The 25903-nt window shown below is 42.5% G+C and overlaps 1 protein-coding gene across 4 annotated transcripts in view; it reads left to right on the top strand.

Annotated features, from left to right (window-relative positions):
• The window catches only part of epc2 (enhancer of polycomb homolog 2 (Drosophila)), an 85899-nt gene that overhangs the window by 46648 nt on the left and 13348 nt on the right, over window positions 1-25903 (top strand). For 3 of the 4 annotated variants that reach the window (XM_070875339.1, XM_070875342.1, XM_070875341.1), the window contains 6 exons: window positions 1361-1567; window positions 5229-5377; window positions 5520-5655; window positions 14148-14351; window positions 14856-14945; window positions 21441-21589. In XM_070875339.1, coding sequence (XP_070731440.1) covers window positions 1361-1567; window positions 5229-5377; window positions 5520-5655; window positions 14148-14351; window positions 14856-14945; window positions 21441-21589 — 935 coding nt within the window. The remainder of the gene's footprint in view (window positions 1-1360; window positions 1568-5228; window positions 5378-5519; window positions 5656-14147; window positions 14352-14855; window positions 14946-21440; window positions 21590-25903) is intronic. The other variant, XM_070875340.1, reaches the window with a different exon arrangement.

Raw genomic sequence — 25903 nt, 5'->3', positions numbered from 1 at the left:
ATGGCAGATGAAATATAATGTGGATAAAGGTGAGGTATCAAAAACACGGCGGCAGAATTTTATCTGAATGGCGGCAGATTAGGAAAAGGGGAGGTGCAACGAGGCCTGGGTGTCATGGTTCATCAGTGATTGAAAGTTGCCATGCAGATACAGCAGGCGGTGAAGAAGGTAAATGGTATGTTGGCCTTCATAGCTAGGGGATTTGAGTATAGGAGCAGGGAGGTCTTACTGCAGTTGTACAGGGCCTTGGTGAGGCCTCACCTGGAATATTGTGTTCAGTTTTGGTCTCCTAATCTGAGGAAGGACATTCTTGCTATTGAGGGAGTGCAGCGAAGGTTCACCAGACTGTTTCCCGGGATGGCTGGACTGACATATGAGGAGAGACTGGATCAACTGGGCCTTCATACACTGGAGTTTAGAAGGATGAGAGGGAATCTCATAGAAACATAAAATTCTGATGGGACTGGACAGGTTAGATGCGGAAAGAATGTTCCCGATGTTGGGGAAGTCCAGAACCAGGGGACATAGTCTTAGGATAAGGGGTAAGCCATTTAGGACCAAGATGAGGAGAAACTTCTTCACTCAGAGAGTAGTTAACCTGTGGAATTCCCTACCGCAGAGAGTTGTTGATGCCAGTTCATTGGATATATTCAAGAGGGAGTTAGATATGGCCCTTAAGGATCAAGGAGTATGGAGAGAAAACAGGAAATGGGTGCTGAGGGAATGATCAGCCATGATCTTATTGAATGGTGGTGCAGGCTCGAAGGGCCGAATGGCCTACTCCTCCACCTATTTTCTATGTTTCTATCTAATCAAAATCAGAACTATAAAATTCTCGCGGGCATGTTGGGGTTCTGCATGTTAACTATTAATGCTGGTGTTTGGGTGGTGCAATGAATTAGAATGCTGCTCTATCACTTCTTGTATCTGGGCTCAAATCTAATTCAAACTAGTGCGATGAAAATCTCCCCTCAGTGCTAGTTGAAAGGCTCCTAACTGAACAAAAAGAATTCGGCTAGTTGAAACTTTCCTAATGTATGAATCTATTTTAAAACTATCCATAGAGTGGCACTAACTGTCATGTGGATGGCTGGTGTGAAAAATGTAAAATTCAATAGTGCAGTGAGGGTCTGATCTTTGGAGGTTGCAGTTGGAATGCATTTTTGGGCCAGAGTAGAAATGACCTGAAAATAGTTAATATTGACATTGAGTGCCAAAAGATGAAAAGTGTTGTATTCCCAGAAATGTTTCCCTTGTACAGATGAGCACAAAAATTGTGAAAGATAAAATCAGGAAACTTACACAGTTTGTACTATTACATATTCACTAAGTTTTTTTTTATAACTCTCTTGTTCTTCAGCTTGTATCTATTCAAGAGGCCAGATTGCTTTTGAAAGAAGATGACTACCTGATAAAAGCAGTATATGATTACTGGGCAAGGAAACGCAAAAACTGCAGGGCGCCCTCCCTCATCCCCTTGGTCAAACAGGAGAAAAGAGATGGTTCCACGAACAATGATCCATATGTTGCTTTTCGAAGGAGAACAGAGAAGATGCAGACTCGAAAGGTGAGCGTGAATTTTGTGTTGACAGTTGGTCATGCAGTTTGAGTTCCTGATCTCAATTGTGTTGCTGGGGAATTGAAGATTGGGGACCAGGTGCTTTCCCATGTGAAAGGAAAATTAGTCACCCTGGCTAGTCTTATCCATTCTTTAGTAATTAGCTTCAGAATAGTAATGATGGAGATCTGAAAACATATTGTCTGTCCTGTGGAAGAGAGACAGAGTTAACGTCTCGGGTCAGTGACCTTCCATCTGAACTGTTCTGATGAAAGGTCATCGACCTGAAATATTAACTCTGTTTCTCTCTCCACAGATGCTGCCTCATCTGCTGAGTACTCAGCATTTTCTGTTTTTATTTCAGATTTCCAGTATCTACAATATGTTGCTTTTGTCTGTCCGGTGCTCCGGGTATTGTTTTTTTTATTCGTTCATGGGATGTGGGCGTCACTGGCAAGCCCGGCGATTATTGCCCTCGAAGGTGGTGGTCAGCTGCCGCCTTTAACTGCTGCTATCCTTATGATGAAGGTACTCCCACAGTGCTATTGGGGAGGGAGATCCAGGATTTTGAATCAGTGACTATGAAGGAATGACGATATATTTCCAAGTCAGGATGGTGTCTGACTTGGCGGGGAGCTTGGAGGTGATGGTGTTCCCATGCTCCTATTGCGCTTGTCCTTCTAGGCGGCAAAAGGCGCGTCTTTGGAAGGTGCTGCCAAAGAAGCCTTGGCGAGTTGCTGCAGTGCCTCTTGTAGATGGTGCACACTACAGCCACGATGCGCCAGTGGCGGAAGGAGTGAATGTTTATGGTGATGGATGGAGTACCAATCAAGTGGGCTGCTTTGTCTTGGATGGTGTCGAACTACTCGAGTGTTGTGGGAGCTGCACTCATCGAGGCAAGTGGACAACATTCCAAAACACTCTTGACTGGTGCCTTGTGGATGATGGAAATTATTTGGGGAGTCATTCCCCACAGAATACTCAGCCTATGACCTGTTCCTATAGCCACGGTTTTTATGTGGATGGTCCAGTTAAGTTTCTGGTCAGTGGTGACACCTCAGGATGTTGATGGTTGGGGATTCGATGATGGTAATGCCATTGAATGTCATGGGGCGATAGTTAGACACTCTTTTGTTGGAGATAGTCAATGCCTGGCACTTGTGTAGCATGAATGTTACTTGCCACTTATCAGTCCAAGCCTGAATGTTATCTGGGTCTGACAGCATGTGGGCACGGACTGCTTCATCACCTGAGGAATTGCGAATGGAATTTGAACACTGCAATCATCAGCGAACATCGCCACTTCTGACCTTGTGATGAAGGGAAGGTCATTGATGAAGCATGGTTGGGCGTAGGACACTGCCCTGAGGAACTCCTGCAATGACGTCCTGGGATGATTGGCCTCCAACGTACACCACCATCTTCCTTTTGTGTTAGGTATGACTCCAGCCCGTAGAAAGTTTTCCCCCGATTCCCATTGACTTCAGTTTTACTAGGCCTTCTTGATGCCGCATTTGGTCCAATGCTGCCTTGATGTGAAGGGCAGTCACTCTTTCCTCACCTCTGGAATTCAGCTCTTTGTCCATGTTTGGACCAAGGCTGTAATGTGATCTGAAGTTGAGTGGTCCTGGTGGAACCCAAGCTGAACATCGGTGGGCAGGTTATTAGTGAGTATGTGCCGCATAATAGCACTGTCGCTGACACCTTCCATCACAGTGCTGATTTTTTAAAAGTAGTCTGATAGGGTGGTAATTGGTCAGATTGGATTTATCCTGTTTTTTGTGGACAGGACATACCTGGGCGGTTTTCCACATTGTCGGGTAGATGACAGTGTTGTAGCTGTACTGGAACAGTTTGGCTAGAGGCACAGCTGGTTCTGGAGCACAGGTCTTCAGCACGACAGCTGGGACCTATTCGCCTTTGCTGCATCCAGTGCGCTCAGCCATTTTTTTTTATTACGTGGAGTGAATCGAATTGGCTGAAGACTGACTTCTGTGATGGTGGGGACCTTGGGAGGAGACTGATGAATCATCACTTGGCACTTCTGGCTGAAGATGATTGTGAATGCTTCAGCCTTGTCTTTTGCACTCGTGTCCTGGGCTCCGCCATCATTGAGGATGGGGATCTTCATGGAGCTGCCTTCTCCCGTTAGTTATTTAATCGTCCACCACCATTCACGACTAGATGTGACAGGACTACAGAGCTTTGATCTGATCTGTTGGTTCTGGGATCGCTTAGCTCTGTTTGTATCATGCTGCATCTGCTGTTTAGCATGCAAATAGTTCTGTGTTGTAGTTTCACCAAGTTGGCACTTTATTTTTAGGTACATCTAGTGCTGCTCCTTGTATGCTCTTTTACACTCCTCATTGAACCAGGGTTAGTCTCCTGGCTTGATGGTAATGATAGAGTAAGGGATATGCTAGGCCATAAGGTTACAGAATGTGGTGGAATACAATTCTGCTGCTGATGGCCCACGGATGCCCAGTTTTGAGCTGCTAAATCTGTTTTGAATATATTCCATTTTGCATGGTGGTAGTGCTACACAACAAAATGGAGGGTGAGTAAAAGCTATTTTTTCTCGACAAGGACTGTGTGGTCATTCCTGCCAATACTGTTATGGACAGATGCATCTGTGACAGGTAGATTGGTTAGGACAAAGTCAAGAAAGTTTTTCCCTCGGGTTGGCTCTCACCAGGTGTCGCAGACCCAGTTTGGCAGCTATGTCCTTCAGGACATGGACAGCTTTGTTAGTAGTGGTGATACTGAACCACTCTAGGTGATGGACATTGAAGTACCACCACCCAGAGTACATTCTGTGCCCTTGCTACCCTCAGCGCTTCTTGCAAGTGCTGGTCAACATGGAGAATTATTGATTCATCAGATGGGGGATGGCGGTAGGTGGTAGTCAAGTAATTATGCCCATGTTTGGCCTGATGCCATGAGACTTCATGGAGTCTGGCATCAATGTTGAGGACTCTCAGGGCTTCTCCCTCCTGACTTTATACCACTGTGCCACCAACTCTGGTGGGTCTGTCCTGCTGATGGGACAGGACATACCCAGGAACGGCGATGGAGGAGCTGTTGTGACTATGCTGTTGCTTGCCTAGTCTGTGGGACAGCTCTCCCAATTTTGGCACAAGTCCTCAGATGTTAAGAGGACTTTGCACGGTCGATTGGACTGGGTGTGCCTATGTGGCGTTCGGTGCCTAGGTCTGTCTGATTTTATTCTTGGCATACTTCTTTGTGCAGCACAGAAGAAACATAGTTCAGGAATAGGGAGAACTGAAGAGTGAATATTACCCTCACTAGCAAAAATACTAGATTTGTAAGAAGTAAGAATATATTTGTGTTCAGGGTGCAGAATAATTGAGAGGATCGGGGCAGGTATTGCACAGTGTGCTTTAATCCAGAGTTCCAGATGTGCTGTACTTGATTTGAGAGTGCTGGATGTGACTATGAAGATTTGAGAAAAATGTTCTCTTCTTGGTATCTTGTTTAAGAATTTTTTTGCCATAGTTCTAAACCAAGAAGGACATGTGCATTAAATTGTAAAAATACAAAGTGGGAAAAATAATGCAGCCATCTAAAGCTTTGTCTGGGGATGTGGCACTTTCTGTGAAGTATAATATTTCTCATTTATAAAACCTAAAGGTTACAATTTTTTTAACAGAATCGTAAAAATGATGAAGCTTCATATGAGAAAATGTTGAAGTTGCGTCGAGAGTTCAGCCGGGCAGTTACCATCCTAGAAATGATTAAGAGGCGGGAAAAGACCAAAAGGGATTTGCTCCATCTTACACTGGATGTGGTTGAGAAAAGGTATGACGGGAGCGTTTGTCCTGTAAAATATGTTGTCCTAGTTATCATCTGATTTCAATCCTGACTTGCCAGTTAATGAACGTACCAATGCATCATGGTTTAATCTGTAGGAGCTGCTGAAGTTTTATTACTGTTTGAATAGGTACCATATGGGTGATTTTGGTGGAGAAATTATGAGTGAACTAAGGATTCTGAAACAAGAGAAGGTGGTCTCCAACGCTCCAGTATCTCTTCACAATGGCAATCATTACAAAGCACCAGAAAGCAAAACTGTTAAGGTAAACATTCCTTGTCAGATTTTCCCTTGTGTATCCATTAATAGAATTTGTATATATTGATATTGGAGTATGCAGGATTTTGAGTTTTCCTCGTAACCCCCTAGTGGGGGTCTGGAACTCACTGCCTGAAAGGGTGGTAGGGACAGAAACCCTCACCACATTTAAAAAGTACTTGGATGTGCACTTGAACTGCCATAGCTACAGGGCTACGGACCAAGAATTGGAAAGTCGGATTAGGCCTAATAGCTCTTGGTCGGCTGGAGCGGACACGTTGGGCCGAAATGGCTATGATTCTTTATTATTTTGTTGACCAAATCTATTTTCACAAATGGAGAAGTTAGCCCAGTTAACTTGGAAGGGCAATCTCTTCTTTGTCCAATTACTGACCCCACATGTCAGACAATTCACCTTGTAGTAGCAATCTCTCAGACATGTTCAACATGCTTACTTCAATCTTTACATTAATAACTTAATTTACAAATAGTGATTGTTGGATCTGGTATTCAGCCCATCTGGTCAATCTTTCCCGAGTTGCACCCGTCTTCAAAATGAACCTGGGATGTGCAAAAAATAAAGTGAAATACTTTGAAGTTTTTTTTAAAAAGGCTTTCGCTGGAAGTTATTATATTTTGGAAAGGAAACAAAGTTTAAAGTAAAAATAGAAGAAACAGTAAACAGTGTATTTAAAGTTTGTATTTTAGTAATACAGGTAGAGCGTCTGAAATCTGGAAACCTCGGGACCGAGGCCGTTCCGGATTTCAGTTATTAACGAATTTCGGAACGTCTTTCCGATGACTCGAAACCGGAAACGCCTGGGCCGAGGGACGGGAGGTGGGGTTCAGCTGTGGGTCCGGGGTCGGCGGCTGGGAAAAACCTGCATTGAAGACCTGCAAAAAAGGTAAGTTAAAGTTTTTATTTTTAAATTCTTTTTCAGCGATTTAGTAGGTAAGGGTTTTGTGAATTTTTATTTTTTGGGAGGTGTTATTCCCCCTCCCTAGGTCCAACTGGCAGCGGTAATCGGTTTAAAAATGTCCGGATTTCTGAACATTTCCCGGATTCCGGAACATTCCGAATTTCGAACACTCAACCTGTATAGGGTTAGCATTAGTTATAACATCTGAGTTGCTTTATTGCTAGTGTTTCAGCACCAATGTAGAGCAGCAATCAATAAAGCCAATAGAACTTTGATCAAAGTAGCCAAAACAGTTATAGAGAAAGTCACGATCAAACTTTACAGTGCTCTGCTTGCATCACAGGCAAGGAAGTCCATTCAATTCATTTGGTTTCATCCATCCAGAAAGACCCTAAAGTTCCCCCCCCCCCCCCCCCCCCCCCAATTCAGCTACTTTTCAGCTGCTTTTTAAATCCATTTCTTGTTTCCACTGTTCTAACCAGGAGTTTATTCTCTGCATGGATTACTTTTGCCAAGAACATCTATCAGTCCTAAATCTGCCTTTTGCTAGTTTAGATGTAGCTAACTAAAGAAACAAAGAACGGTATCCAATTTAAAACCAAGGGCATACAAAGTGGCCAAAACTAGTGGGAGGACAGAAGATTGGGAAGCTTTTAAAAGCCAGCAAAGAATGACTCAAAAAAATGATTAAGAAAGGGAGATAGACTATGAAAGTAAACTAGCACAAAATATAAAAACAGATAGCAAGAGTTTCTATAGCTATATAAAAAGGAAGAGTGGCTAAAGTAAATGTTGGTCCGTTAGAGGCCGAAACCGGGGAATTAGTAAAGGGGAATTTGGAGATGGCAGAAACTCTGAACAAATATTTTGTATCTGTCTTTACGGTAGAGGACACAAACAATATCCCAACAGTGGATAGTCATGGGGCTATGGGAGGTGGGGGGGAGGAACTTAACACAATCACGAAGGAGGTAGTACTCAGTAAGATAATGGGACTAAAGGTGGATAAATCCCTTGGACCTGATGGCTTGTATCCTAGGGTCTTAAGAGAAGTAGTGGCAGGGATAGTGGTTGTATTGTATTGTAGTACATTGGTTGTAATTTACCAAAATTCCCTGGATTCTGGGGAGGTCCCAGCAGATTGGAAAACTGCAAAAGTAACGCCCCCATTCAAAAAAGGAGGCAGACAAAAAGCAGGAAACTATAGACCAGTTAGCCTAACATCTATGGTTGGGAAAATGTTGGAGTCCATTATTAAAGAAGCAGTAGCAGGACATTTGGATAAGCAAAATTCGGTCAGGCAGAGTCAGCATGGATTTATGAAAGGGAAGTCATGTTTGAAAAATTTGCTGGAATTCTTTGAGGATTATATTAGGGCCATATTATAGGAAGGACGTGATTGCACTAGTGAGGGTGCAGAGGAGATTTACTAGGATGCTGCCTGGAATGGAGAATCTTAGTCATGAGGACAGATTGGATAGGCTGGGTTTGTTCTCGTTGGAACAGAGGTTGTTGAGAGGAGACCTCATTGAGGTGTACAAAATATTGAGGGCCCTGGACATAGTGGATAGTAAGTGTCTATTTCCATTGGTGGAGGGGTCTATTACGAGGGGGCATAGTTTTAAGGTGATTAGTGGAAGGTTTAGAGGGGATTTGAGGGGGTGGGGGGGTTGCTTCTTTACGCAGAGGGTTGTGGGGATCTGGAACTCTCTGCCTGGAAGAGTGGTAATGCAGAAACCCTCACCACTTTTAAGAGCTGTTTGGATAAGCACTTAAAGTGCAACAACCTGCAGGGTTATGGACCTAGAGCTGGTAATTGGGATTAGACTGGGTGACCTTTTGTTGGACGCAGCAGATATAATGGTAAGTACTGCAGGGAATAGAATGCGGCCAGGGTGATCTGGACTAGTTTCGATCGTCTGGATGGGTTGGAGAGGAATTTTCCCAGATTTTTTTCTCCCGAAATTGGCCCGGATTTTTAACTACTTTTTTTCCTCTCTCAGGAGATCACATGGCTCCGGTTGAGGTGGAGTGTAGAATCTTTTAGTATAAGGCGTGTTGCAGTTGTGGTGAGGCTGATTGGTTGGGCTCTGTGCTCTTTGCCTTTCCGTCATTGTTCATAGGTTTATATGTAACCTTTAGGGCTGCTGACCAACGCCATGTGGCTCTTTGTTGGCCTGCGTGGGTACGATGGGCCGGAATGGCGGCCTCCTGCGCTGTAAATTTCTATGTTTCTATGTAATGAACAGGGTGGATAAAGGGGAACCAATGGATGTGGTGTATTTGGACTTCCAGAAGGCATTTGACAAAGTGCCACATAAAAAGTTACTGCACAAGATAAAAGTTCATGGGGTTGGGGGTAATATATTAGCATGGATAGAGGATTGACTAACAGAAAACAGAGAGTCGGGATAAATGGTTCATTCTCGGGTTGGCAATCAGCAACTAATGGGGAGCCGCAGGGATCAGTGCTGGGACCCCAACTATTTAGAATCTATATTAATGACTTGGAAGAAGGGACCGAGTGTAATGTAGCCAAGTTTGCTGACGATACAAAGATGGGAGGAAAAGCAATGTGTGAGGAGGACACACAAAATCTGCAAAAGGACATTGACAGACTAAGTAAATGGGCAAAAATTTGGCAGATGGATTATAATGTTTGAAAGTGTGAGGTTATGCATTTTGGCAGGAAAAAAATCAAAGAATAAGTTATTATTTAAATGGAGAAAAGTTGCAAAGTGCTGCAGCACAGCGGAACTGAGGGGTACTTGTGCATGAAACACAAAAGGTTAGTATGCAGGTACAGCAAGTGATCAGGAAGGCCAATGCAACCTTGGCCTTTATTGTAAAGGGGATAGAAACATAGAAAATAGGTGCATGAGCATTCCATTTGGCCTTTCAAGCCTGCACCACTAATCATCATCCTCATCCTCATCCCCCCCCATGGAATCAAGGACGACGTGCTTCCACTCCCAAAGTGGGTTCTTTGGTGGCTGAACAGTCCAATGCGAGAGCCACAGACCCTGTTACAGGTGGGACAGACATTCGTCGAGGGAAGGGGCTGGTTTGCTGCGCGCTCTGGACTGGGCTGGACCAGAACCAATGTCCTAGGGGGGAGTGTTTGCTAGTGCTGCTGGGGAGGGGTTAAACTAATATGGTTGGGGGATGGGAACCTATGCAGGGAGACAGAGGGAAGTAGAATGGGGGCAGAAGCAAAAGATAGAAAGAAGAAAAGTAAAAATGGAGGGCAGAGAAACCCAGGGCAAAAAGCCAAAAGGGCCACATTACAGCAAAATTCTAAAGGGGAAAAGTGTGTCAGAAAGACAAGCCTGAAGACTCTGTGCCTCAATGTGAGGAGTATTCGTAATAAGGTGGACGAATTAACTGCGCAGATAGCAGTTAACGGAAATTATATAATTGGCATCACGGAGACGTGGCTCCAGGGTGACCAAGGCTGGGAACTCAACATCCAGGGGTATTCAACGTTCAGGAAGAATAGACAGAAAGGAAAAGGAAGTGGGGTGGCGTTAGGAGTTTAATTAGGAGGGGGAAAATAGAGTATGAGAAGAAGCTTGCAGGGAACATAAAAATTGACTGCAAAAGCTTCGATACATATGTGAAGAGGAAAAGATAGTGAAAACAAACTTGGGTCCCTTGCAGTCAGATTCAGGTGAATTTATAATGGGGAACAAAGAAATGGTGGACCAGTTAAACAAATACTTTAGTTCTGTTTTCACAAAGGAAGACACAAGTAACCTTCCGGAAGTACTAGGGCACCGAGGGTCGAGTGAGAAGGAGGAACTGAAGAAATCCTTATTAGGTGGGAAATTGTGTTAGGGAAATTGATGGGATTGAAGGCGGATAAATCCCCGGGGCCTGATAGTCTGCATCCCAGAGTACTTAAGGAAGTGGCCCTAGAAATAGTGGATGAATTGGTGATCATTTTCCAACAGTCTATTGACTCTGGATCAGTTCCTATGGATTGGAGGTGGCTAATGTAACACCACTTTTTAAGAAAGGAGGGAGAGAGAAAACGGGTAATTATAGACCGGTTAGCCTGACATCAGTAGTGGGGAAAATGTTGGAATCAATTATTAAAGATGAAATAGCAGCGCATTTGGAAAGCAGTGACAGGATCGATCCAAGTCAGCATGGATTTATGAAAGGAAATCCTGCTTGACAAATCTTCTAGAATTTTTTGACGCTGCAACTAGTAGAGTGGACAAGGGAGAGCCAGTGGATGTCCCACACAAGAGATTGGTGTGCAACATCAAAGGACATGGTATTGGGGGTAATGTACTGACGTGGATCGAGAACTGGTTGGCAGACAGGAAGCAGAGAGTCGGGATAAATGGGTCCCTTTCAGAATGGCAGGCAGTGACTAGTGGCGTGCCGCAGTGCTCAGGGATGGGACCCCAGCTATTTACAATATACATTAATGATTTGGATAAAGGAATTGAGTGTAATATCTCCAAGTTTTCAGGTGACACTAAGCTGGGTGGCGGTGTGAGTTGTGAGGAGGACGCCAAGAGGCTGCAGAGTGACTTGGACAGGTTAGGTGAGTGGGCAAACGCATGGCAGATGCAGTGTAATGTGGATAAATGTGAGGTTATCCACTTTGGTGGCAAGAACACGAAGGCAGAATATTATCTGAATGGCAGCAGATTAGGAAAAGGGGAGTTGCAACGAGACCTGGGTGTCATGGTACATCAGTCATTGAAAGTTGGCATGCAGGTACAGCAGGTGGTGAAGAAGGCAAATGGTATGTCGGCCTTCATAGCTAGGGGATTTGAGTATAGGAGCAGGGAGGTCTTACTGCAGTTGTACAGGGCCTTAGTGAGGCCTCATCTGGAATATTGTGTTCAGTTTTGGTCTCCTAATCTGAGGAAGGACGTTCTTGCTATTGAGTGAGTGCAGCGAAGGTTCACCAGACTCATTCCCGGGATGGCAGGACTGACATATGAGGAAAGACTGGATTGACTGGGCCCGTATTCACTGGAGTTTAGAAGGATGAGAGGGGATCTCATAGAAACATATAAAATTCTGACGGAACTTAGATGCGGGAAGAATGTTCCCGATGTTGGGGAAGTCCAGAACCAGGGGACACAGTCTTAGGATAAGGGGTAAGCCATTTAGGACTGAGATGAGGATAAACTTCTTCACTCAGTTGTTAACCTGTGGAATTCCCTACCGCAGAGAGTTCATTGGATATATTCAAGAGGGAGTTAGATATGGCCCTTACGGCTTAAGGGATCAAGGGGTATGGAGAGAAAGCAGGAAAGGGGTACTGAGGTGAACGATCAGCCATGATCTTATTGAATTGTGGTGCAGGCTCGAAGGGCCGAATGGCCTCCTCCTGCACCTGTTTTCTATGTTTCTGCTGTCTGTGCTTGACCTCTTCACGCTCTTTGTGTTGAGGCTCGAAGAGCTCAACGCCCTCCCGGATGCACTTTCTCCACCTCGGGCGGTCTTTGGCTAGGGTCTCCCAGGTGGGCAGCGGAAGCATTACCCCCAATCAATATGATCATTGCTAATCATGCAACGTCAGTACCCCACTGCTGCCTTCTCTCCATACCCCCTGATCCCCTGATCCCTTTAGCTGTAAGGGCCACATCTAACTCCCTTTTGAATATATCCAACGAACTGGACTCAACAACTTTTTGTGGTAGAGAATTCCATAGGTTCACAATTCTCTGGATGAAAAAGTTTCTCCTCATCTCGGTCCTAGATGGCTTACCCCTTATCCTTAGACTGTGACCGCTGGTTCTGGACTTCCCCAACACCGGGAACATTCTTCCTGTATCTAATCTGTCCAATCCGTCAATTTTATATGCTTCTGAGATCCCCTCTCATTCTTCGAAATTCCAGTGAATATAAGCCTAGTCAATCCAGTCTTTCTTCATATGTCATGAAGAAAGGATGGAGTATAAAAGCAAGGAAGTCTTGCTACAGTTATACAAGGTATTGGTGAGGCCATACCTGGAATACTGCGTACAGTTTTGGTTTCCATCTTTAAGAAAGGATATACTTTGGAGGCAGTTCAGAGAAGGTTCACTCGGTTGATTCTGGAGATGAGGGGGTTGACTTATGAAGAAATGTTGAGTAGGTTGGGTCTCCACTCATTGGAATTCAGAAGAATGAGAGGTGATCTTATCGAAATGTACAAGATTATGAGGGGCTTGACGGGGTGGATGTAGAGAGGATGTTTCCACTGATGGGGCAGACTAGATCTAGGGGGCATAATCTTAGAATAAGGGGCCGCTCATTTAAAACTGAGATAAGGGGGAATTTCTTCTGAGGATTGTAAATGTGGAATTTGTTGCCTCGGAGAGCTGTGGAAGCTGGGACATTGAATAAATTTAAGACAGTTTCTTAACCAAGGGTTTATGGGGAGCGGGCAGGGAACTGGACCTGAATCCATGATCGGATCAGCCATGATCGTATTAAATGGCGGGGCCAGCTCGAGGGGCCATATCGCCTATTCCTGCTCTTATTTCTTATGTTCTACTCAATTTAGTGTAAAGCAATTTTCCTGATTTACCGCTAAAATACACATTAAAGTTCTCTCTGATGTCTCCTTTCAAAGTTGAACTCGAGTTTCTCCAGTCTAGCCTCATAAATCAGATCTTTGACGAGGAAGATCAGCCTTGTGGCTCTTCTTGCACTGCATTCCCCATTTAAATGGCTTCCTTATGTCTCTGAAGTGAACACATGCCTACAGTTGTGGTATGACCAAAGCACTAAAGTTTGATCATGACTTCCTCTGTCTTGTACACTATTGTACACTACTGTTTTGGCTGTTGATCTTGTGTATTCTATGTCATTAAACTGTACATTAATGATATTGGCTATTTTTACCTAGCAAAATATATTTCTAACTCAGCCAAGCACAATCTGAGTATATACAGATTTAATCAAGCAATGATTAAATGAGAATAGTACCTAGTCTTTTAATTCAAAATTGCTTAATTGGAATTATCTGTTAATTCAAATTGAAATTGTGCTGTTTTATTTAAATTGCTTAATTTGAATTATTGGATAATTAAATTTCATTTTTGAGCGTAAGAATTACTTCAAATTAACAAGAGTAGACTGTATTTAACAACTATAACTTAATATTTCTGATAAAATACTGCAGCAGTATTTCCACTGGAGCAGAAGATTTAATAAAGGGTTTTTCAAATTTCTGAAGAGTATTGATGGGATGAATAGAGCAAGATTATTTCCTCTGATCAGAAAGTCAGTGACAGAGGATCATCAATTTAATAGTGAGGAGAGGGCTTGAGTGAAATTTTGAGCTATCGGAGCATGATACACTTTGCCCACATGGAGTGATTGAGGCAGAGATGGGATATATTTTAAGGGAAAATAGGTAAACATTTTTAGTAGGAAGATACAGGACTATAGGGAGTGAGTAAGGGATTGCTGTAGTGAAGTCCACCTCCTGTGGGATAAACTTCTATAGTTCAATATAAAGACAGTATATAGCAAGAATGTAACATTTCATAAAGAACTGCCATAGTTTGTACATAACTGGAAGTAGATGACTTCTTTTGGTTTTACCTTCTTTCCCTTAAAGCAGCAACAGCCACACCTGATGTCATTCAAAGAAGAGGTAACTGATACTGTTCGAGTAAAGAAAAAATATGTGAAGAAGAAGCATAAAAGTTCATCAGAGTGCATTGTTTTACACCATCAGTCTAGTACAGAATCACAACCAGCCTTGAAGAAGGACATTAAACAGTATGACTTTCTCAGCTCTGATGAAGAGTCTTACACCCAGGTATGCCAGGTTCTTGTCTTTCTATCAGTAAATAAATCAACAGTGGGTTCAGAATGTTATCATCGTAAGATAATGTACAGCGCTGAGCGTAGTGACATGCTTTAAATGATGAGTAGGATAACATTAGCTCTGTTTATGTCAGTACTTTTTGAAATTGTTATGCTATAGCATGGGACCAAACTCTACTATCATTGTCACAATACAAAGATGTATTAGTACATTTTTCTTCCCTTTTCCCCATTCTTTTCTTACCCAGTAATTTCTAAGCCACAATAATTAGCGGAGCGTGATCCTCTGTGATTGTGGAGATCTCATTTACTTTATAAAAGGAGGGGGAAATGGCACATGATGGTATTTCTCAATATTGTGTACTGTACTACACGGATTTCCTGGGGAGGAAATTTGCATACATACAGTATTTGGGAGATTAAGTTGAGTTTCCTTTTGCTGATAATTAATTTTTTAAAAAGTATATGCAAACAGCAGTGACTTTTTTTTTATTAGGTCCCTTCTCCTGTATCAGAGCCTGAGGAAGACAGTGACCCCGATGGGCTTTTTGCTTTCAGGAGAAAAGCAGGCTGCCAATACTATGCTGTAAGAAAATATATAAATATACGTACTGTGTGTGTAACTTCTTGGTATATAAGAGTGTTTTGAAGTCTTCAAAATCATTTACCTGTTGTTAGTTCGCCAAATGTTGCATATTTTTAAAAGGTAGGACTCTGAAAATATGTAGATGTGCTGCTTTAGTAAATTAATTTTGTATTTTTTTTAATACATTGAAATTACAGCACAGAAACAGACTGTTTGACCCAGTTCATGTTTACCTTCTACAAGGGCAGCAATCCTGATCCCACATGCCCACTTTGTGTTCCCAATTCTCTTTATCCCCTTTTTCTTCAACCACCTATCCAACTAATTTAAATGTTGACATGCTCCCTGCTTCATTATCTATTTCTGGGGGTGCATTCCACAGCCTCAATCCTCTGTGGAAAAAGTTTCTCTTACACTCCTAAATCTCTTCTGCCTAATTGTAATACTGTGTTCCCTTGTTCTAGACCTCTCAACTACTGGAAACAGTTTGTTTCTATCTACCGTGTTCCACCCCATCTCATATAAAGCAGAATCCGAGTGAAACTGCTACACCCTCTCTCTTGCCTCAACAGACTTCTTGTAGTATGGAGGCCAAAACTGCGCACTTTGTTCCAACTGTGATTTTTACCATGATTTTAAATAGATACACAATTATATCTTGACTTTATATTCTCTACCTCTTGACATAAAACTCAGTATTCCATTAGCTTTTTATGGCTTATCAACTTGAGCTATTATTTTTTATGTTTCTTGAACCTGAGCCCCCAAATCCCTCTTCTGTTCCGCATCACACAACGCTTCCCCGTTCCATTTTTTTTAAGCAAAATGTACCATGTTATATTTGCTGACATTGAATTCCATCACTCACTTTTTTGCCCATTCCATCATCTTTTCAATATCCCCTTGCAGCTACCTTCAGTCCTCTGAATTATTTACTATGCCTTCTATTTTAGTATTGTCTGCAATTATCGACATTACTTCTTCCAGTCGTATGTCTAAATCATTGATGTATGCAGTGAATAGGAGTGGTCCATAAACAGAATAGAAAAGATTAAAAATGAACTTACCTATACTGTTGACATCAGTGGGAACTGGTTTGAAGTTGCACAAAAATAATAATATACATTTGGGAATAATTTGCCCGAGGAAATAACTTGGTTGTGTCTGATATTCTTAAGTGACAGACCTAAGTTTTGTTCAGCTGTCACAAAATTGAGTTGTGAGAGAGAGAATTTTTAAATGCTAGTTGCTTTGTACCATGGCTTGCTGAAAGTGACAGGATCGGTCCAAGTCAGCATGGATTTATGAAAGGGAAATCATGCTTGACGAATCTTCTGGAATTTTTTGAGGATGTAACTAGCAGGGTGGACAAGGGAGAACCAGTGGATGTGGTGTACTTGGACTTTCAAAAGGCTTTTGACAAGGTCCCGCACAAGAGATTGGCGTGCAAAGTCAAAGCGCATGGTATTGGGGATAATGTACTGACGTGGATAGAGAACTGGTTGGCAGAAAGTGGGGATAAACAGGTCCTTTTCAGAATGGCAGACAGTGACTAGTGGAGTGCTGCAGGGCTCAGTGCTGGGACCCCAGCTCTTTATAATATACTTTAATGATTTAGATGAACGAATTGAGTGTAATATCTCCCATGTTTGCAGGTGACACTAAACTGGGTGGCGGTGTGAGCTGTGAGGGGAAAGCTAAGAGGCTGCAGGGTGACTTGGACAGGTTAGGTGAGTGGGCAAATGCATTGCAGATGCAGTATAATGTGGATAAATGTGAGTTTATCCATTTTGAGGGCAAAAACACGAAGGCAGAATATTATCTGAATGGCAGCAGATTAGGAAAGGTGGAGGTGCAACGAGACCTGGGTGTCATGGTTTATCAGTCATTGAAGGTTGGCATGAAGGTACAGCAGGCGGTGAAGAAGGCAAATGGTATGTTGGCCTTCATAGCAAGGGGATTTGAGTATAGGAGCAGGGAGGCCTTACTGCAGTTATACAGGGCCTTAGTGAGGCCTCACCTGGAATATTGTGTTCAGTTTTGGTCTCCTAATATGAGGAATGACATTCTTGCTATTGAGGGAGTGCAGTGAAGGTTCACCAGACTAATTCCAGGGATGGCTGGACTGTCATATGAGGAGAGACTGGATCAACTGGGCCTTTATACACTGGCGTTTAGAAGGATGAAAGGGGATCTCATAGAAACGTATAAGATTCTGACTGGACTGACAGGTTAGATGCGGGAAGAATGTTCCCGATGTTTGGGAAGTCCAGAACCAGGGGACATAGTCTTTAGGATAAGGGGTAGGCTATTTAGGACTGAGATGAGGAGAAACTTCTTTACTCAGAGAGTTGTTAACCTGTGGAATTCCCTGCTGCAGAGAGTTGTTGATGCCAGTTCATTGGATATATTCAAGAGGGAGTTAGATATGGCCTTTACGGCTAAGGGGATCAAGAGGTATGGAGAGAAAGCAGGAAAGGGGTACTGAGGGAATGATCAGCCATGATCTTATTGAATGGCGGTGCAGGCTCGAAGGGACGAATAGCCTATTTCTGCACTTATTTTCTATGTTTTAAAAATTTTTATATTTTTCCCAAAATGAAGTATTTATATTGTGCAAGCCATTAAAACTCAGATCTGCTGTATTCTGAATGATTTGTCCAAGCTTCTCTTATTTTCAATGTCTGTTTCATAGCTTGTGGAAAACATCTGTGATTCATCCTCATTCTTTTTGGCCTTCACATTTAAATGGGTTGTGCCAATGGGGAAAAATGTTTACATCACTGTACCTTTGAAACAATAACTTATTACTTTGGTCCATATCACCCCCAACCGCCCCCACTCTGCTATATATGTAAGTATTTGTTCTTCACTGCACCTTCAGTTTTCTCCTGTTGGCAGTAGTCCTTATTAAAAGTTTGTATCACTTGATTATTGTGCAGAAAGCTTTAACTTTTTATAGCAGCAACAAAAACATTTGCCCAATCCGAGCAATTTTGTTTCTATGGAAATAAAACCGTGTGTTAAACTGTCACTAAATGAAGATTAGTTATTCAGTAATCGAATATATCTTGTGTTTTCACTGGTAAGGCAGAATTCACTGGGGAAAGTTACAGACCATTCCACACATTCAGGGTCCACTGCTTCTGTCAACATCGGTGGGGAGAGGTCATCTCTAATGTATTGATGATACAATGGCATAAAGCAAATTTGGATGATTTCACCAAGAATTGTCGTGTTCTGAAAGCTCAAAGAAGTATTTTTTGATGCAGTGCTTTGAATTGGCTAGAAGAGGTGAATCCTACAAGCAGTTTCTGTACTCCATAGAGGATTATAGCACAAGAGGAAACTATTCGTCCTATTGTGTTTGCAGGATTTTTGCGAGAGCAGTCCAAATTATTAAGGATGTCATAGCAGTGCATCTGGAAAATGGTGACATGATAGGTCGAAGTCAGCATGGATTTGTGAAAGGGAAATCATGCTTGACAAATCTTCTGGAATTTTTTGAGGATGTTTCCAGTAAAGTGGACAAAGGAGAACCAGTTGATGTGGTATATTTGGACTTTCAGAAGGCTTTCGACAAGGTCCCACACAAGAGATTAATGTGCAAAGTTAAAGCACATGGGATTGGGGGTAGTGTGCTGACGTGGATTGAGAACTGGTTGTCAGACAGGAAGCAAAGAGTAGGAGTAAACGGGTACTTTTCAGAATGGCAGGCAGTGACTAGTGGAGTGCCGCAAGGTTCTGTGCTGGGGCCCCAGCTGTTTACATTGTACATTAATGATTTAGACGAGGGGATTAAATGCAGTATCTCCAAATTTGCGGATGATACTAAGTTGGGTGGCAGTGTGAGCTGCGAGGAGGATGCTATTAGGCTGCAGAGTGACTTGGATAGGTTAGGTGAGTGGGCAAATGCATGGCAGATGAAGTATAATGTGGATAAATGTGAGGTTATCCACTTTGGTGGTAAAAACAGAGAGACAGACTATTATCTGAATGGTGACAGATTAGGAAAAGGGAAGGTGCAACGAGACCTGGGTGTCATGGTACATCAGTCATTGAAGGTTGGCATGCAGGTACAGCAGGCGGTTAAGAAAGCAAATGGCATGTTGGCCTTCATAGCGAGGGGATTTGAATACAGGGGCAGGGAGGTGTTGCTACAGTTGTACAGGGCCTTGGTGAGGCCACACCTGGAGTATTGTGTACAGTTTTGGTCTCCTAACTTGAGGAAGGACATTCTTGCTATTGAGGGAGTGCAGCGAAGGTTCACCAGACTGATTCCCGGGATGGCGGGACTGACCTATCAAGAAAGATTGGATCAATTGGGCTTGTATTCACTGGAGTTCAGAAGAATGAGAGGGGACCTCATAGAAACGTTTAAAATTCTGACGGGTTTAGACAGGTTAGATGCAGAAAGAATGTTCCCAATGTTGGGGAGGTCCAGAACCAGGGGTCACAGTCTGAGGATAAGGGGTAAGCCATTTAGGACCGAGATGAGGAGAAACTTCTTCACCCAGAGAGTGGTGAACCTGTGGAATTCTCTACCACAGAAAGTAGTTGAGGCCAATTCACTAAATATATTCAAAAGGGAGTTAGATGAAGTCCTTACTACTCGGGGGATCAAGGGTTATGGCGAGAAAGCAGGAAGGGGGTACTGAAGTTTCATGTTCAGCCATGAACTCATTGAATGGCGGTGCAGGCTAGAAGGGCTGAATGGCCTGCTCCTGCACCTATTTTCTATGTTTCTATGTTTCTAAAACTAATTCTCAGTACTCCCTATCTCCCCATAGTTCTGTGTATTCCTCTGTTTCAAATATTTATCCACTTTCCCTGAAGATGCGATGGTCTGTGTATCAACCATTCCCTGTAGCAAAATGTTCCATGCTCCAGTAACAGTCTGTAAATACATTTTCCCTAACCTCACTCTGATTATTTTAAAGCAATGACCACTAGCCACTGACTCCCTAGCTAGACTAAATGTTTTCTTATTCACTCCATCAAAACCCTTCTTCATTTTAAAAACCTCTATTCAGTCTCTTCCAATCTTTCTTTGCTCCATTGGAAATAGATCTCAATTCTATCCGTATTACTAAAATGTCTCGTTCTTTGCATCATCCTGGTGAATCTTTGCTGTATGTTGGGTGTGGCTTTACTATCTTCTAAAATGGGATGCCCAAAACATCTCTCAACTCTGTGCTCTAAGTATTGTCCTGCACAAATGTATCATTGTTTTGCTCCTGTACTCTGTGCAATTATCATAAAACCTCAAATTCTATTGGTTCTATCTACTTTCACTCACACTTTCTGGGAAATATGTTCATCCACATCATTTAGCATTTTTCCATTAAGTGTATACTCATTATTTGTTTTTCCTCCCAAAATCTATTGCCTCACACTTTACATTAAGTTGCATCTGCCGCCTCACTGCTCATCCTGCTAATTTGTCTGTGTTCTGCTGAAGCTATTTCCACCCGTAACTAGAGGGCATAAATTTATAATTATCAGAAGAGGAGATTAGGATTTTTAAGTCATGGAATGCCCTACCAAAAACTAGTTGAATCCAATTTTTTTAATAAAAATATTTGAAATAAAGAAAATTGAAAGGGTATGAGAAAATGGCATGGGGCTAAATAGATAGCTGCTTCAGGGAGCCAATGTAGATTATTGTGGGATGTCATTTACCTCAACTGAACCCTTTTGCTCATCTGTTGTTTTTTTTCCTCAAATTTTCGTGACATTTTAAATAAAAGTTTACCTTTACTGTGAATTTACTTTGTTTTTTTTCCCCTTTTTTATATTCTAAAAATAAAAACTGAAACACAACCCAAAAAAACCTGGCTTTTAATATCGGCAATAAAAATTAACTTTAGTGATCTTTCTTGATTCGTTCGTTTGTAAGACTTACTGTGGCTAAATTGACAAATTGGCATGTTTGTCCGAATAGTAATAGTGACTGTTCTCGAAATGTAATCCTTTGTTGCTATAGCCAATTGGTGTATCCTGAGGATGAGATTTAAGCACGATGTAAATGCAGTTTCTTAAGTTTCTGCCTAGCTTTCTCCCAGACTCCATCTGTCCTGTTGCTGCTTGAAATTGTAGTAGTGCATGTATGCTACATTGCTCTCACTGGACTCTCAAAGCTGCCAAGTTAAATAACTATGGTTTCGATGGTTTAATGAGGGCTTGCATAGAATAAAGCAAGGAGACTGGTCTATCAGCAACACAATGATACAAAATTCTTGTCAAAAACAGTGTTCCTGGGTGATGTGTATTTTCTTTCTCGTTAGATATTTTCTGTCATTGGAGGTTGAACTTTTCGAGTATGAGTTAAAGCCACATTTATGGTAGAGTAATCTTAATATTTTCCTTTTCAGTGGTTTCTACAAATTAGTTTTAAAGGTTACGTATGAAGGTCTTTATAGACCCATGGAAGAAGAGTTGTGAAAAGACAATCATTTATAATTATTTAACCATATATTTCTGCTCTGTTAACAGCCTCATTTGGATCAAATGAGTACCTGTCCATGGCAGACTCCTGAACCAGCTGGGCTAAGTGAGTCAAGGTACAGATATTGCTTAACCACACTCACTGTTCCAAGAAGGTGCATCGGTTTAGCACGGAGGCGCATAGGTCGTGGAGGAAGGTATGTAAATATTCCAAACTACCAAGAAGAAAATCTGTAAAGAATTTGAGGGGTGAGGGAAGGGGGAAAAAATCTTAATTTCTTCACTGGGGTTGTTGAGGATTTGTTACTATCTGATTGTTATTTGAATGTTAGTGACATTTTAAATAAAGCTTAACTTTACTGTGAATTTACTTTGGGGTTTTTTAGGCCCCAATTTTTCTGTTAATTTTTCTCCCTTTTTATATTCTAAAAATAAAAATTGAAACACAACCAACAAAACCTGGCTTTTTATATCGGCAATAAAAATTGACTTTAGAGTTTTTGGATAATAACAGTGGCTAAAATAGAACTAAAGACTTTGAGTATGGCAGAGAATTGTGCACCTAACAATTTTATATTTATAAGATAGTTTCAACTAGTAGAACTACATTTGTACAATATTGATCATTCAGCAACATAATGGATCATTTTATAATGGGTACCTGCTGTTGCTGTTTGCTAGACCTCAAAATGACAATAGTAGGGTTTCATTTAAATATATTTTTCACAAACAAACATTGAGCATAAGAACATAAGAAATATGAGCAGGAGTATGGCCCTTCGAGCCTGCTCTGCCATTTAATACGATCATGGCTGATCCGATCATGGACCCTGCCCACTCCCCATAACCCCTTAATCCCTTGTCGGTTAAGAAGCTGTCTATCTCTGTCTTAAATTTATTCAGTGTCCCGGCTTCCACAGCTCTCTGAGGCAATGAATTCCACAGATTTACAATCCTCTGAGAGAAGAAATTCCTCCTCATCTCAGATTTAAATGGGTGGCCCCTTATTCTAAGATTATGCCCCCTAGATCTAGTCTCCCTTATCAGTGGAAATATCCTCTCTGCGTCCACCTTGTCAAGCCCTCTCATAATTTTATACGTTTCGATACGATCACTTCTCATTGTGAATTCCAATGAGTAGAGGTCCAACCTACTCAAGCTTTCCTCATAAGTCAACCCTCTCATCCCTGGAATCAAGCTAGTGTACCTAGAGGGATTCAAATTTCTGGGACATTGGAACCGGTTCTGGGGGAGGTGGGACCAGTACAAACCGAACGGTCTGCACCTGGGCAGGACCGGAACCAATGTCCTAGGGGGAGTGTTTGCTAGTGCTGTTGGGGAGGATTTAAACTGATATGGCAGGGGGATGGGAACCAATGCAGGGAGACAGAGGGAAACAAAAAGGAGACAAAAGCAAAAGACAGAAAGGAGATGAGGAAAAGTGGAGGGCAGAGAAACCCAAGAAAAAGAACAAAAAGGGCCACTGTACAGCAAAATTCTAAAAGGACAAAGGGTGTTAAAAAAACAAGCCTGAAGGCTTTGTGTCTTAATGCAAGGAGTATCCGTAATAAGGTGGATGAATTAACTGTGCAAATAGATGTTAACAAATATGATGTGATTGGGATTACAGAGACGTGGCTCCAGGATGATCAGGGCTGGGAACTCAACATCTAGGGGTATTCAACATTCAGGAAGGATAGAATAAAAGGAAAAGGAGGTGGTGTAGCATTGCTGGTTAAAGAGGAGATTAATGCAATAGTTAGGAAAGACATTAGCTTGGATGATGTGGAATCTATATGGGTAGAGCTGCAGAACACCAAAGGGCAAAAAACGTTAGTGGGAGTTGTGTACAGACCTCCAAACAGTAGTAGTGATGTTGGGGAGGGCATCAAACAGGAAATTAGGGGTGCATGCAATAAAGGTGCAGCAGTTATAATGGGTGACTTTAATTTGCACATAGATTGGGCTAGCCAAACTGGAAGCAATACAGTGGAGGAGGATTTCCTAGAGTGCATAAGGGATGGTTTTCTAGACCAATATGTCGAGGAACCAACTAGGGGGGAGGCCATCTTAGACTGGGTGTTGTGTAATTAGCAATCACGTTGTGCGAGGCCCCTTGGGGAAGAGTGACCATAATATGGTGGAATTCTGCATTAGGATGGAGAATGAAACAGTTAATTCAGAGACCATGGTCCAGAACTTAAAGAAGGGTAACTTTGAAGGTATGAGGCGTGAATTGGCTAGGATAGATTGGCGAATGATACTTAAGGAGTTGACAGTGGATGGGCAATGGCAGACATTTAGAGACTGCATGGATGAACTACAACAATTGTACATTCCTGTCTGGCGTAAAAATAAAAAAGGGAAGGTGGCTCAACTGTGGCTATCAAGGGAAATCAGGGATAGTATTAAAGCCAAGGAAATGGTATACAAATTAGCCAGAAATAGCAGCGAACCCGGGGACTGGGAGAAATTTAGAACTCAGCAGAGGAGGACAAAGGGTTTGATTAGGGCAGGGAAAATGGAGTACGAGAAGAAGCTTGCAGGGAGCATTAAGACGGATTGCAAAAGTTTCTAAAGATATGTAAAGAGAAAAAGGTTAGTAAAGACAAACGTAGGTCCCATGCAGTCAGAATCAGGGGAAGTCATAACGGGGAACAAAGAAATGGCAGACCAATTGAACAAGTACTTTGGTTCGGTATTCACTAAGGAGGACACAAACAACCTTCCGGAGATAAAAGTGGTCAGAGGGTCTAGTAAGGAGGAGGAACTGAGGGAAATCTTTATTAGTCGGGAAATTGTGTTGGGGAAATTGATGGGATTGAAGGCCGATAAATCCCCAGGGCCTGATGGACTGCATCCCAGAGTACTTAAGGAGGTGGCCTTGGAAATAGCGGGTGCATTGACAGTCATTTTCCAACATTCCATTGACTCTGGATCAGTTCCTATTGAGTGGAGGGTAGCCAATGTAACCCCACTTTTTAAAAAAGGAGGGAGAGAGAAAACAGGGAATTATAGACCGGTCAGCCTGACCTCAGTAGTGGGTAAAATGATGGAATCAATTATTAAGGATGTCATAGCAGCGCATTTGGAAAGAGGTGACATGATAGGTCCAAGTCAGCATGGATTTGTGAAAGGGAAATCATGCATGACAAATCTTCTGGAATTTTTTGAGGATGTTTCCAGTAGAGTGGACAAGGGCGAACCAGTTAATGTGGTATATTTGGACTTTCAGAAGGCTTTCGACAAGGTCCCACACAAGAGATTAATGTGCAAAGTTAAAGCACATGGGATTGGGGGTAGTGTGCTGACGTGGATTGAGAACCGGTTGTCAGACAGGAAGCAAAGAGTAGGAGTAAATGGGTACTTTTCAGAATGGCAGGCAGTGACTAGTGGGGTACCGCAAGGTTCTGTGCTGGGGCCCCAGCTGTTTACACTGTACATTAATGATTTAGACAAGGGGATTAAATGTAGTATCTCCAAATTTGCGGATGACACTAAGTTGGGTGGCAGTGCGAGCTGCGAGGAGGATGCAGAGTGACTTGGATAGGTTAGGTGAGTGGGTAAATGCATGGCAGATGAAGTATAATGTGGATAAATGTGAGGTTATCCACTTTGGTGGTAAAAACAGAGACACAGACTATTATCTGAATGGTGACAGATTAGGAAAAGGGGAGGTGCAACGAGACCTGGGTGTCATGGTACATCAGTCATTGAAGGTTGGCATGCAGGTACAGCAGGCGGTTAAGAAAGCAAATGGCATGTTGGCCTTCAAAGCAAGGGGATTTGAGTACAGGGGCAGGGAGGTGTTGCTACAGTTGTACAGGGCCTTGGTGAGACCACACCTGGAGTATTGTGTACAGTTTTGGTCTCCTAACTTGAGGAAGGCCATTCTTGCTATTGAGGGAGTGCAGCGAAGGTTCACCAGACTGAGTCCCGGGATGGTGGAACTGACCTATCAAGAAAGACTGGATCAACTGGGCTGGTATTCACTCGAGTTCAGAAGAATGAGAGGGGACCTCATAGAAACGTTTAAAATTCTGATGGGTTTAGACAGGTTAGATGCAGGAAGAATGTTCCCAATGTTGGGGAAGTCCAGAACCAGGGGTCACAGTCTAAGGATAAGGGGTAAGCCAATTAGGACCGAGATGAGGAGAAACTTCTTCATCCAGAGAGTGGTGAACCTGTGGAATTCTCTACCACAGAAAGTTGTTGAGGCCAATTCACTAAATATATTCAAAAGGGAATTAGATGAAGTCCTTACTACTAGGGGGAATCAAGGGGTATGGCAAAAAAGCAGGAATGGGGTACTGAAGTTGCATGTTCAGCCATGAACTCATTGAATGGCGGTGCAGGCTAGAAGGGCCGAATGGCCTACTCCTGCACCTATTTTCTATGTTTCTATGTTTACCTTCTCTGAACTGCCTCCAAAGCAAGTATATCCTTTCGTAAATATGGAAACCAAAACTGCACATAGTATTCCAGGTGTGGCCTCGCCAATACCCTGTATA

This window comes from Pristiophorus japonicus, chromosome 3 (genome assembly GCF_044704955.1).
Source record: "Pristiophorus japonicus isolate sPriJap1 chromosome 3, sPriJap1.hap1, whole genome shotgun sequence".
In the NCBI taxonomy this organism is placed as follows: Eukaryota; Metazoa; Chordata; class Chondrichthyes; family Pristiophoridae; genus Pristiophorus; species Pristiophorus japonicus.
This window is presented reverse-complemented; position numbering and strand designations above follow the sequence as displayed.